Below are 13,706 nucleotides of genomic sequence, written 5' to 3'. Positions count from 1 at the left end.
GCAGAGCTCCAGCAATATTGGAGTTTGATACCGTTCATCACAAAGCGGCCTGCTTGATTAGTACCAAATTAGGCAACTTGGTTGGTAGGAAAGGTTGAGCCAAAGGATCCGTCTCAATCACCCAAATGAACCATTGATTTCTCCATCAATGGCATATATTGGCTGTAGTGTGCACGATCCGAAAAATCTTTAGAATGTACAAACTACAAGTTGAACCAGTTGTATGAAGGATCTGCCTTAACAATATCCAGACTCTGCATCTATTATTCTTGGAGGAAGAAAGTTCCAAAAAATTATGACCCGCTGAGTGTCTTGATGTCTTAAATTGGCATTCCCTTATTTTTAATCTAAACAAATTCTAATTTATTCCACGAGGAAAAGGATCCTCTTCATGCTTTTTGGGATTATGTATATTTCAGACCGACCCTTCATTTCCATGGACACAACCATGTCCTTTTTACCATTTTCCTTATTTTGCATCCCCTGGGTCAGTCAAAGTAAAACTTTGAAATGCTTACAAGGTGTTAGCATCCTTCAAATTTGTAAACCTGTATGAGTCCTTCAGATGTCTCAACAGTGCCCGGCATAAACCTAATCTCCCTTTACACTCCTTTGGAAATAAATGATAATGCTGTTTGCTTTCTCATTTATTTGCGTGCTAGCCTTTAGCAAATTGTACATGAGCATACCCTGATCCCTCTGTATTCGTGAGCTCTAATCTTTCTCCATTTAGAGGTTTGCAGAGTAGTGCAATTAAATGTAAAACTCTTCAATGAGCTAAAAGGACACTGGAGTAACTCAGAAGGTCAGGCAACATCTCTGGAGAACATGGATAGGTGACGTTTCTGGCTGAAATCCTCCTTCGCCAATGCAGCCCCTGCTGCATCATCCAGTAAAGTCTTGTGCTTTGGAGAAAGTGGGCGAAGAATTGTAATTTGTCGGCGATGAAAATGTCATCCACTCTTAAATTCTATTTGGCAGGTTTTGAGACCAATGGTGATGCTGGCAAATCATTTCAGAGTCCATCACAGGAGTCCACTCTGACAGTTCCTTCCTCTGAACAGCCTGATCTGGATGCTGTCACACTGCAGTGCACCGAATCTTATTACCCGGAGTATGAAACAATGCATGGAACCAGACAAACGGGTAATGAAGGGCACTGACATTTATTTATTGCATTCTCTTTGGTTCATTTCAAACATGTAAATGTCCCTAGTTTTGTTTTTTTATGATTCTCATCCTCATTTGGTAAAACTGTCATTTGACTTCAGTTTTTATTTTTGGCCATTTTATTGGGCTATGGATTTTAATGATTTTATATAAACTTGTCTTAGTTTGTTTTAATTTTGAATCTATAAGCAAAAGCTATTTATTTGCACAATGTAGTTGTGCTTAAATTTCATTCTTGTCGGATTGCAATCCAAGTTGAAATTTGCAGCTTTTTGTCACCTGATTTTGTCTGTATGGTTGGGATCAGTGAAATGCAGCTGTTTTACAATGTTTGAGATTATTTGTATGTTTAGTATTTCTAGGCCCATAATATGAGGTAATTCAAGCCTATATGGTGTGATTGTGATGGATACGATGTAAATAAGAATTAAGCAGGAGTAGGCCATTCGCCCCTTTGTGCCTGCTCTGCCATTCAGCAAAATCAGTTATCTTTTAACCACCACTTGACTTCACTAACTATATCTCTTCATTCTCCTACTATCTGAAAACCTGTATGTTTCAGGCAAGATATGGTTAGTAACCTGGCCCATCAGAGCCGAACTTGGGTGGAGATCCGCTACCTTCCTAGGTGAAGAAATGCCTTTCCTATCTTGGCCCTGAATAGCTGACCTTTGTATTGAGTCTGATAGTCTGCTTTTTGGCATCAGAGCCAGGGAAATCATTAATTCTGCACCAAACTTTTTTGTCCCACCAGAATTTAGCATGTTTAAGCAAAATCCACGTTGTTCAAAACTCGTGTTTATGCCCCATTCTTTTTAATCTCTCCTTGCTCACCAAGCATGCAATCTGAGAAATTATTCCAGTGAATCTTTTCACTCTGTCTATTGTGAGAATATCCATCCTTGGGTAGCAAGACCATACCATATTGATTAGGTATCACAAAATGCTGGAGTAACTCAGGTCAGGCAGCATCTAGGAGAGAGGGAATGGGTAACGTTTCGGGTCGAGACCCTTCTTCAGACTGAAGAAGGGTCTCGACCCGAAACGTCACCCATTCCCTCTCTCCTAGATGCTGCCTGACCTGCTGAGTTACTCCGAAGGTATCACAAAATGCTGGAGTAACTCAGCAGGTCAGGCAGCATCTCAGGAGAGAAGGAATGGGTGACGTTTCAGGTCGAGACCCTTCAGTCTGCTGACTTACTCCAGCATTTTGTGATACCTTTGATTTGTATCAGCATCTGCAGTTATTTTCCTACACATATTGATTAGGTACCTTGGGTAGGGAAACCATATTGATTGTACACAATATTCTAGATGCACTCTTATCAGGGCCTTGTTTAATTAAAACAAGGTATCTTTACCTGGTATATTGAGTTTGCCTTTTGTAATTGCTTGCTGTTGGCATGTGCAATTTGTTTTATTTCCTCCAATGACCATTGCAAAATATTGTGCACTGGTCTGCTAATGAGTCAGTATTAGTTCTTTCCATCGATAAAATTCTGGTTATATTCAGTGCAATATATTTTGGGGGAATCCCTCAAATTGGATATGGGTAAACTTCTATTTAACCTATTTTGTAACTGGTGGGTTTGGACATGTAAAAAAAAAGTCATTAGTATTGTGGTCAAAGAGGCGCAGAAGGTCCTGATGCGTATGAAGGGAGACAAATCTCCCGGGCCAATTCAGATATATCTGAGGACATTGTGGGGAAACTAGAGAGGAAATTGCAGGAGGCCTGGCAGAAAATTTAAGCGTCGTCATTAAATACGGGAGAGGAGCCGGAAAACTGGAGGGTGGTGAATGTGTGCCTTTATTCAAGAAGATGTGAGTAAAGTGTTTGAGAGCAGTGCTATAGATGTAGTAGACAAGGACTTCAGCAAAGCATTCAACGAGGTTCCACATGGGATGCTGCTGTGGCAGATTAGATCGCATGGGATCCATGGCGAGATGGTTGAATGGATAGAAAATTGGCTTCATGGAAGGAAGCATAAGGTAATGGTGGAAGGTTGCTTCTCGGACTGGAGGGCTGTGATTGATAGTGTGCCTCAGGGTTTGGCACTAGGCCCATTTACTGTTTGTCATCTATATCAATGATTGGATGAAGAATGTACATGGCCAGGTTAGCAAGTTTGCAGATAAAACAAAAATAGATTGTATTGCAGATAGTGGTTGTCAAAATGCAGCAGGATCTTGATTTGTTGGCCAAGTGGGCTGAGGAAAGGTTCACCTACCTAGTGAATGGTATGGCTCTGGGGAGTGTTGTCAAGCAGAGGGATCTAGGAGTGCGGATACATTGTTCATTGAAGGTGGTATCACAGGTGGACAGGGTGGTGAGAAAGGCTTTTGGCACATTGGTCTTCATCAGTCAAAGTATTGAGTATAGAATTTTGGAGGTCACGTTGCAGTTATATAAGATATTGGTGAGGCTGCATTTAGAGTATTCCGTTCAGTTCTGCACACCATGTTACAGGAAAGATGTTGTCAAGTTGGAAAGGGTACAAAGAAGACTTATGAAGATGTTGCCAGGACTCGAAGGCCTGAGCTATTGGGAAAAGTTGAGTGGGTTGGGACTCTATTCCTTGGAGTGCAGGACGATGAGGAGTGATCGTATAGAGTTGAACAAAATCATGAGAGGAATAGATTGGGTAGACGCAGAGTCTCTCGCTCAGAGTAGGGGAGTCAAGAACCAGAGGACATAGATTTATTATGAAGGGGAAAAAAATTCAATAGGAATCAAGGGGGTGACTTTTTCCACACAAAATTGAGTGTATGGAACAAGCTGCCAGAGAAGGTAGTTGAGGCAGAGACTATCGACATTTAAGAGACAATTACAGGTACATGGATAGGACAGGTTTAGAGGGATATGGGCCAAACGCAGGCAGGTGCAGCTGGAGTAGATGGGACACGTTGGTCGGTATGGGCAAGTTGGGCCAGCGGGCCTGTTTACACGCTGTATGATGCTATTAATGTGCACTAGGTGTAATCTGATGTACATGCCATGTAATGTACTAACATAATTGCTTTGTAGGGGGAGGAGATCAATCTCTATTGGAAGGTCCGACTGTTGGTCAAGAAGACCTTAGGGAATTGCTGAAAAAGACACTGGAGTTCTGCTTGTCTCGGTGAGTCTTTGATGCTGGCTTTTTAATGTTGCTTTGTCCACAGGAGAATTTTATGTTCCCTCTTCTAGATCTGGGTGTGTCCCAGTGCTGCTAGAACCAGTTGGATGGCACTGAACATTTGCTAAGCACTCCCACAAATCCACCGCATGGATTGAGTGCAGCCTTCGGTGTCCTAATATATATATGTTCACTGTCTTCTATTGATTGAGGACAATTAGGAGTTAATATAGTTGAATCAACAAACATTCCTATCAGCGATCTGTTTGCTTAAATTTGCTCTTCCTCCTATTGTGTGCTAATGGATTGTTAAATTGATAACCATGTTTTCCAGTTTGAAATGGAAAAGTATTAAGACTGCAATGAAGGGCAATATTGATTAGCTAAAAGGTCCAGTAAAGTTATGGTAAAGAATGCAATGTGACAGAAGAATTTATTTTTCCCACAATAATTGGGATGGATTGATGGGAAATGATTGAGGTGGATCAGAGTACAATATTCAAAGAGGAGTTAATAATTTTCTGAAAGAAAAGAATATGTAGTGCTTTGAGTGGATTAATGGACTACCCTTGTATAAAGCCAGCATGGACTTGGTGGGACAGTTAGCTTTCATGCTGCAATTATTCTGATTTTGCGACTGAACGGGTCCTTAAGTGCACAGAACTTCCTTAATTCGTGAACTTGACATTAAGTGTGGAAGGGAAACAAATGTAACTAAAATTCTTGATCTCAAATTTTTTTTTTTGCAGAGAAAATCTGGCCACTGACATGTACCTAGTCTCCCAAATGGATAGTGATCAATATGTGCCAATACTGACTGTAGCAAATCTTGACCATGTGAAGAAACTGAGCACAGATGTGGACTTGATTATTGAAGTTCTGAGATGTAAGTATGTGCTATAATAAAAGTTTTAAAGAGCAATGATATAAATGATTTGGATGAGAATGGACAAGGCATGATTAAGTTTGTAGCTGGCACTAAATTGAGTGGTGTAGATGGTAAAGATGGTTGTCATAAATTGCAGCAGGATCTTGATCAGTTGGGCAGGTGGGTTGAGGAATGGTTAATAGAGTTCAATGCAGAGAAGTGCAGAATGTTGTACTTTGGTAAGTCAAACTAGGACATGACCTACATAGTGAATGGCAGGGTTCAGGGAAGTGTTGTAGACGGGGATCTAGCTGTGCAGGTACATGATTCCTTGAAAGTGGCATCATGGGTAGATATGGTGGTCAAGAAGGCTTTCAGCTCCTTGGCCGTTATCACTCAGCATTGAGTGTAGTAGTTGGTAAGTCATGTTACACTTGTACAAGACATTGGTGGCCACATTTACAGTATTGTGTTTAGTTTTGGTCACCCTGTTACAAGAAAGTTGTTAAGCTGGAAAGGGTGCAGAGAAGATTTACAAGGACTTGGTCCTGAGCTATAGGGAAGAGGTTGAGTAGGCAAAGACTTTATTGCTTGGAGCACAGGAGAGTGAGGGGTAATCTTATAGTGTGTAAAATCATAAGAGGAATAGATTAGTAAATGCAGTTCCTTATCCAGACTATGGGAATCAAAAAACAGAGGACCTAGGTTTGGGGGGGGGGGGGTTAATTGGAACCTCAGGGGCACCTTTTTTGACATGAAGGGTGGTAGGTGTATGGAATGAGTTGCTGGAGAAGGCAGATGCGGCGGGTACTATCGCAGTGTTTTAGGAATATTTGGACATGTACATAGGATAGATTTAGAGTTGTATGTGCCAAATGCAGGAAGGTCAGACTCGCTTAGATGGGACATTTTGGTCAATGTGGACAAGTTAGGCCGAAGGGCAGCTTCCATGCTGTACGACTGTGTGACTCAATATTTTGAAAAGAATTGTTACTGAAGATATCTGTAATTCATTTAGCCTTGCCTTTGGTTCAAGTCGACGAGAAAGGAGAGAAGGTCAGGCCAAATCAAAATCGCTGCATTGTTATTCTAAGAGAAGTACCAGAGTCAACACCTATTGAGGTAAGATGGGGTTACATCGGATTACAACGTTTTGAATCTTCAAACTATTGAATCATAAAAATAAAAGCCACAGAATGATGGGGTGTAAGGGATGGTAAACTGGTCCAATTATTCTCAAGATCTTCAGAAATGTTAGCAATAAAGCTAATACCCAGGTAACATGTACCAAATGAGGATCTCAAGCTTTTAATTTTTACCACTTGTGGATTTTGGAGATTAATTCGAGATGAACCGTAAATTATAAAAGTGGCATTGTACAAAGGTTTTAAATGAACAAATTCTCAGACTACAAATATTCCTTAACATGGAAAATGCAAGGAGGGAATTGCACTGATTTTATTGGAATAAGCGGTGACTACATGTATGTTATAGATGTTAGGAATGTTGATTAGGAATGTTAGGAATATTCAGTCTGAAGAAGGGTCTCGACCTGAAACGTCACCCATTCCTTCTGTCCTGAGATGCTGCCTGACCTGCTGAGTTACTCTAGCATTTTGTGATACCTTTGATTAGGAGTATTGACATCAGCACCAAAATCCATGCAAGATCTAATTTAAATCCCTCAAACTGAAACCAAGAAATGCAAGCCATTTGGCCTTGTGGACTGACTCCATCCATTTTAGTACCCTGGTTACCACTTAGTTCCCACGTTCCTTGATCCCTTTGGCATTAAAAAAATGGATTTACTTCCTCTGAATGCATTGAACTCTGTTCTCTATAGCAAACCACATGTGACTGTAACATCTGATAGGTACAAAGTGCTGGAGTAACTCAGCAGGTCAGGCAGCAGATTTGGAGAAAAGGGATGGGTGATGTTTCGGATCAGAACCATTCTTCAGACTAAACCCTTGGGTCTGAAGAAGGGTTCCTACCCAAAATGTCACCCATTGTTTTTCTCCAGAGTTGCTGCCTGACCTGCTGAGTTATTCCAGCACTTTGTATCTATCCTTGATGTAAACCAACATCTGCAGTCCCTTCCTACACACCATGACAACTGATTCATGATTCGCGCTACGAAGAGTGTCTTTCTTGCATCTAGTCTGTGTCATTATTTACAATTTCATTGATTTATTATCTTATTCTTATGTGCTCAGAGAATATAGGCCTAGCTGATCTAATCTCTCTTCATACTTCAATCCTGCCATCCTAGGGATCGGTCTGGTTAAACCTTTGCACTCCCATTTGATAAGTAGATTAAAATTGTATGCCTGTCCAGATGGGATCTTGCCAAAACTGCACAGCTACAGCTGCAGTGAAATGAAGTAAATGTTTTGTCGTGCAAACTTTGGATCAGGTGACATTAAAACTCAATGTTGGGGATACTCAGCACCTCGGGTGGCATTCGTGAGAAGAAAGGTTCACATTTAAAGTTAAAGGTCCTTCATTAATTTAGTTTGCTCTTCAAGATAAGGCTTTTCAGTTGATTTGCATATTTTTCTTTTCCTGTATTATTGAGCAATACTAAAGCTATTTGTGTTTTTAGTCGATAGAATAATCAACAAACTGAAGCAGTGACAAAGTTTTCGCTTGTTTATTGTCATTATAACTTCCAGGAAAGCCTATCAATTACTGTAAATATGCTTCTTCCTTGGGTCATTAAATGGGCGTGGCATGTTTTGATAAATTCTTGTACAATACGTACCCCTCATTTGCATTATTGAATTTAATTTTTTTGGGATTGACAAATCTGCATGGAAAATATCTGTTCAATGACTAGATTTTTTTTTCTCTAGGAAGTAGAAGCGCTTTTTAAAGGAGAAAATTTCCCAAAATTCATGAGTTGTGAATTTGCCTACAATGATAATTGGTTTATCACCTTTGAATCGGAGGCTGATGCACAGCAGGTAAAGTGAATTGTTTCTTGGGCATTTGGGGAATTTTGACAACCAATACAATGGTCATTATTCTGTGCGAAATACGCCGAGCTCTCGTATTAAAGTCTGGTAACTGGAATAGTCTTAAAATAGTAGATAGACACAAAAGGCTGGAGTAACTCAGCGGGTCAGACAGCATCTGGAGAAAAGACCATTCTGGTTGAGAACATTCTTCCCCTGTTCCTTATCTGTCTGACCTGCTGAATTACTCCAGCTTTTTGTGTCTATCTTTGGTTTAAACTAGCATCTGCAGTTCCTTCCTACACAGTCTTGAGATAGTTCTGTGTTCAAAGTGCAGTGAGTAACACATCGCCTTTATTTCTTGACTTCAAATTGAGCCCAGATTAGATGTCTGACTGGTAACTTTGTAAGTATTGTTTTCAGAATGCTACAGACTGTCTAATTCAGTTTGATGTAGTTCCATGGGCAACATTTCTACTAATTTCAAGAAACTGCAGTGACAAGCTGGGCAAGGCAGTGCCATATTGATGCAGTAGAGGGCGTCTTGAGCCTGGGGTTGAAGAGCATTGCTCGCTATCTATCTCTTTAGTGTGGCTGAGTAATTTTGTTGGCATAGCGTGGTTGAAATGGAAAATCTTCAATTTTGTGGAATTAATCATGATGAGAAGAGAAATGAGTTTAAATGACCCACTCTGTCATTAAAACAACTATTTAAAACTTTTGCAAATTAAAATCAGATTAATTTTTGGAGCATACGGCTTTCAACTGTATTTATCGAGGTTGACAATTTTCCAACAAAATTGTTTCTATTGGGGTATGGGGAGAAGGCAGGAACGGGGTACTGATTGTGAATGTTCAGCCATGATCACATTGAATGGTGGTGCTGGCTCGAAGGGCCGAATGGCCTCCTCCTGCACCTATTGTCTATTATTAACGCTCAAGATGAGCAGTTTGGCCCCTTGTGTTTTTATGAAGACTTAAACGTAGGAAAAATTTAAAGAATATGTATATATTGTTAGATTTTGTACCTGATGATATCTAGGATTATATGTTATGGCAATCATTATTTATTCAGTCCTTGACTATTCAACAAATTAATGATGGCTCTGATCTCAACTGTGTTACGTTTGCCTAAGCACTTGTTTATATCTTGTATTGCAATGTCAGCTTCAATTCTAAATGGCAAATTACTTAACTTCTCAAAGGGAATAGTATTCTTGGAGACACAATAACTGGCATGTTTTCTGTAAATTTTATTTCTTCACCTTGAGCGTCATTCTGTTAAATGGAGTAAGTTTGTGTTCTGATTCACTTATTTTGTTCAGGCATACAGATACCTTCGAGAAGAAGTAAAGACCTTTCAAGGGAAGCCTATAAAGGTAGCTGATTTTTTCTTTGCTTAAATGTTTAATTCTTTCCGTGCTATGAAGTATTAACTTGAACCTGGGCCCTTTTTTGTAGGCAAGGATAAAAGCAAAGCCGATGGCTATCAACACTTTTCTACCAAAGAATGGTTACAGACCTCTTGACATGAACCTATACACTCAGCAGAGGTACACATCATTTTATGTGCCTCCCATCTACAGCCCTCAGCAGCAGTTTCCACTTTACAGTCTTCTTGCTCCACAGTCTTGGTCTACAACCCACAGCTACCTGGATCCGACATTGGTAGGCATTATGCATTTGGATGTTGTGAATATTTGATGTGTGTGTATGCTGTGTGTATTTTAATTATGAATCTTTTGTAATTGCCCTGAATAGCATTTTCCTTGATAACAAAATTTAAATGTATTTCCTCCTCGCTAATTGCGACCTTTCATTACTTTGACAAATTTTGAATATTCTAGAGAAACTATTTCGATCCCTTTGAATTTCCATTGGAAGCAAAAGTTTGGGAATGAATATTTTGTTGTGGCCCAAACTAATCACTTGCCTATGGAGAATGCTGTGGTGCTTTTCAAAATTCCTTTTTTTGGAAAAAAAGATTTGGTTCCTCATTTCTTTTTCAGCAAAATATTTTTTGTGCTGTTCTTCTAAGTATGTTTAATTTTTTTCCATGGTGTGGAACTTTGGGATATAATTTGGGGGGTGAAAGTGGGTGGTGTGAAGAGCAACTTCCTGGAATAGAAAGTATCTGGGGGTTTCCTTCCTTTGTTGCCTTTTGCCAGCAGTGTTGAAAGGTAATGGCTGTTCCAAGATAAACACAAGAATTAGGAACCATATGCCACTGAGTCTGCCCTGCCTCTTATTGAACTTTTGGATAATCATCTATCTCTACTCCATTTTCCTGCACGATCCTCATATCCCTGGATTTTCATGTCCAGACATTTAGAATTGTTTTAAATGATCTCTGAGTCCCTGGGGTGGAAAATGCCAGAATCTTGGCTGAAAATGCCTTCACTGTGAAGAGACTTCCTACTCATCTCAGTCCTGATTGGACTGCCCCATTGAGACTGCGATCCTCACTCATCGTGCTCATCGAGGGTAAATGTCTTCTTCCCTCATACGCCCTTTCGAACCCTCTTAAGGATTTTGTATTTTTCAATGAGATTGTCCCTCGATCTTCTAAATATGCACCTACTCTGCTCCTGGGCAACGGTCTGGTGAATTTTCATTTTCTTTATGGAAATCAAAACTATATTTGATGGTTTGATATTTGATAGAGGCCCTATAAGGCACTGGATGATCGCATTTGGAATATTGTGAGCATTATTGGGCACCATATCTCAGGAAGGATATGCTCAGGAGAGGGTCCAGGGGAGTTTTACAAGAATTATCCCAGGAATCATTAGGTTAACATATGATGAATGTTTGTCGGCACTGGGCCTGTACTCGCTGGAGTTGAGAAGAATGGTGGTGGGGGGAGGGGGCCTGAAAGGCTTGGATAGAGTGGATGTGGAGAGGATGTTTCCACTAGTGGGAGAGTCTAGGACTAGAGGTCATAGCCTCAGAATTAAAGGACGTTCTTTATGGAAGGAGATAAGGAGAAATTTCTTTAGTCAGAGGGTGGTGAACCTGTAGAATTCTTTGCTGCAGTAGAGGCCAAGTCGGTGGATATTTTTAAAGCAGAGATAGATTTTTGATTAGTACAGGTGTCAGAAGTTATGGGGAGAAGGCAGGAGAATGGGGTTAGGAGGGAGAGATAGATCAGACATGATTGAATGGAGTACACTTGATAGGCCGAATGGCTAATTATCAAATCTTGCATTGACAGTAGGATTAACAAAATAGATTTGTGCAAAAAAAAGTTGCTCATGTACTAGATTAAACTACCAATTCGTTATTTCAAATGCCTGAAATGGCTGGCCTGTAATCTTTATCTCAAGGGCTGTTGGAACTTGTGACAAGTGCTAGTTTTACTTGGTTCTTGAATCCTACTTCTGCAAAAGTTTTTTGCAAGTCCATCATGGTTTGCGATGTGGTTTGAAAGGAGAGTGGATTGAAGTCATGTGTTTTCTGAAAAGATGCTGAGCTTGAAGCCTTGTTTTTGATAGGTTTTAGTTGAATTATGTGGATCGGTGATTTGTTGGTAGAAATCTAAGAATTTTGACGTGTCAGCAGTATCCAAAGGAAAAGTTGTTTAATGGTACACTCTTATTTTCAGGATCGAACTGCAATTGTTTTGCTTCTATGGTAATGCTCAGCCAAAATTAAAATCAACGGAGATGCGAAAACTTGCTATTGGAAATTCCATTATTACTTTGGAAAGAGTTTCTGAAGTTAAACATCAACAGCAAGTGATCTAATTAGTCGTTTTGGTTAAATTATAGACTTGTAAATGGAAGCTTTCAATTTATAGAAGCTTTCGATATATAGGAGCAAATCAAATCTTGAATATTTAATGAAATTTTTAAATTCCATAATCCAGACAAAAAATAAATCTCATAAACTACTGTGGCACTTTTAATAATACCCAAAAGCAGCATTGTTTGTAGAAGTGTCCATTTAATTACTTAGTCTTTTTATATGAGGTCTCATAACTATAATTTCTTGGAAGGTCAAAGCAATAGACCTAATTCCATAAATCACCTACGCTAAATTACTAATCTTGAAACTTGTGAACTTGGGTCTACAGTTTATCCAATTATTCAAAGCTTGGAATATCTTAATCATATGTTCTATGGATTCTCCATTTGAAATTGGACCTGTTCATCTGCATCTTGTTAATGATGTGCAGCATAATATGCATTTGAGTACTGGCTATCCAAAATGAACATTTCATGATTAACCCGTGCACAGTTATGTGTTGGAGTGAATAAAAGGGTATTTGTAAAGACTATTTGCATGTCTAAAAGCCTGTTGAACACCACAATAGCATCTGTCTCCACCATCCACCACGGCAGTGCGTTCCAGGCTCCCATCACCCTCCATGTTTAAAAAAAGCATTTGCCCCCACACGTCTCCTTTAAACTTTGCCCCTATCATCTTGAAGTTCCCACCCTGGCGTAAAGGTTTTAACTGTCTACCTCTTATGCACCTCTTAATTTTATTTCTATCAAGATGTCCCTCAGCATCTGGTGCTCCAGAGAAAACAATCCAAGTCTGTCCAACCCCTCCTCATAGTCAATACTGTCTTAATACAGGCAGCATTCTGGTAAACCTCTTCTGCATCTTCTCTAAAACCTCCTTACAATGCGCTGGCCAGAACTCCATGCAGTACTCCATGCGGCCTAACCAAAGTCCTCTGAAGCTGCATCATGACTTCCTGACTCTTCTGTCGGTCTTCCTGCCTCGACCGACAGAAGTAATAAGCCTTTTTTACCGTTCTATCTATTTGTATCGACACTTTCATGCATTTGCATCCCTCTGCATCAATGCTTTAAATGGTCTTGCCATTAACTGTCTTCTTTCCCCTTGCATTCAACTTCCCAAAATGCCACACCTCACCCATGCTCAGATTTAACTCCAAATGTCAGTCAGCAATGGTAGGATTCTTTAAGAAAATTAACTGAATTGTTTAGAATTGACGTTGGATGGAAATGCAAGTGGGATAATCCCTCTCTGCTTGCGTTTGGCTGTAGAATGCCAATGTGTAGATGGGAGAGGGAGAATGAGGGGGCAGAGGGGAGGGATAGCTTGCTGCAATCTGGTGTTACAATCGGTACGGCTAGTAAATGGTGGCCCACGAAGGTAGTCATCTCGGATCTTGGGCCTTCTTGTAAGAATTGGCAATTCAAACTAAATGTATTCACTTTGCTTGGAAGCTTGCATGCCTTTCAAGATTTTCAGTGGATTTTTGCAACCTGTCCCATGTTTACAAAGCTACATAAGTTTGTCTTCACTGTTTGTTTTGTAGCTTGTTTTAGATTACGATGGAGGATGTTATGCAAAAGCATCACAGCATTTTCCTGACTGTAACTTTATAATCTGCCATTACTGAACATTGGGAAGAGTTTGGTCGTCATGATTAAATCATAAATTCTTCTAAATTAATATCTTGGACGACTGATGGTTCATTCTTAAAGTGAAACAAGTGCAACATGTTAAGTTCAGTTCCTCGGTTATGAATCATGTGTCCAATATTTGTCCTTTTCTGTTCTTGAGCAATCTTTAAATGTTCTGTGCATTCAATTTATTAAGCGTCTTTTCAAC

The 13,706-nt window shown here is 39.8% G+C and overlaps 1 protein-coding gene across 4 annotated transcripts in view; it reads left to right on the top strand.

Moving 5' to 3' along the window:
• Nucleotides 1–13,706, top strand: part of larp4b (La ribonucleoprotein 4B) — a 73,346-nt gene that overhangs the window by 37,168 nt on the left and 22,472 nt on the right. For all 4 annotated transcript variants that reach the window (XM_078425086.1, XM_078425095.1, XM_078425067.1 and 1 more), the window contains exons 4-10: nt 982–1,146; nt 4,199–4,292; nt 5,039–5,175; nt 6,176–6,279; nt 8,013–8,123; nt 9,440–9,493; nt 9,576–9,782. In XM_078425086.1, coding sequence (XP_078281212.1) covers nt 982–1,146; nt 4,199–4,292; nt 5,039–5,175; nt 6,176–6,279; nt 8,013–8,123; nt 9,440–9,493; nt 9,576–9,782 — 872 coding nt within the window. The remainder of the gene's footprint in view (nt 1–981; nt 1,147–4,198; nt 4,293–5,038; nt 5,176–6,175; nt 6,280–8,012; nt 8,124–9,439; nt 9,494–9,575; nt 9,783–13,706) is intronic.

The sequence above is a fragment of the Rhinoraja longicauda genome, chromosome 2, assembly GCF_053455715.1.
Source record: "Rhinoraja longicauda isolate Sanriku21f chromosome 2, sRhiLon1.1, whole genome shotgun sequence".
NCBI lineage: Eukaryota > Metazoa > Chordata > Chondrichthyes > Rajiformes > Arhynchobatidae > Rhinoraja > Rhinoraja longicauda.
This window is presented reverse-complemented; position numbering and strand designations above follow the sequence as displayed.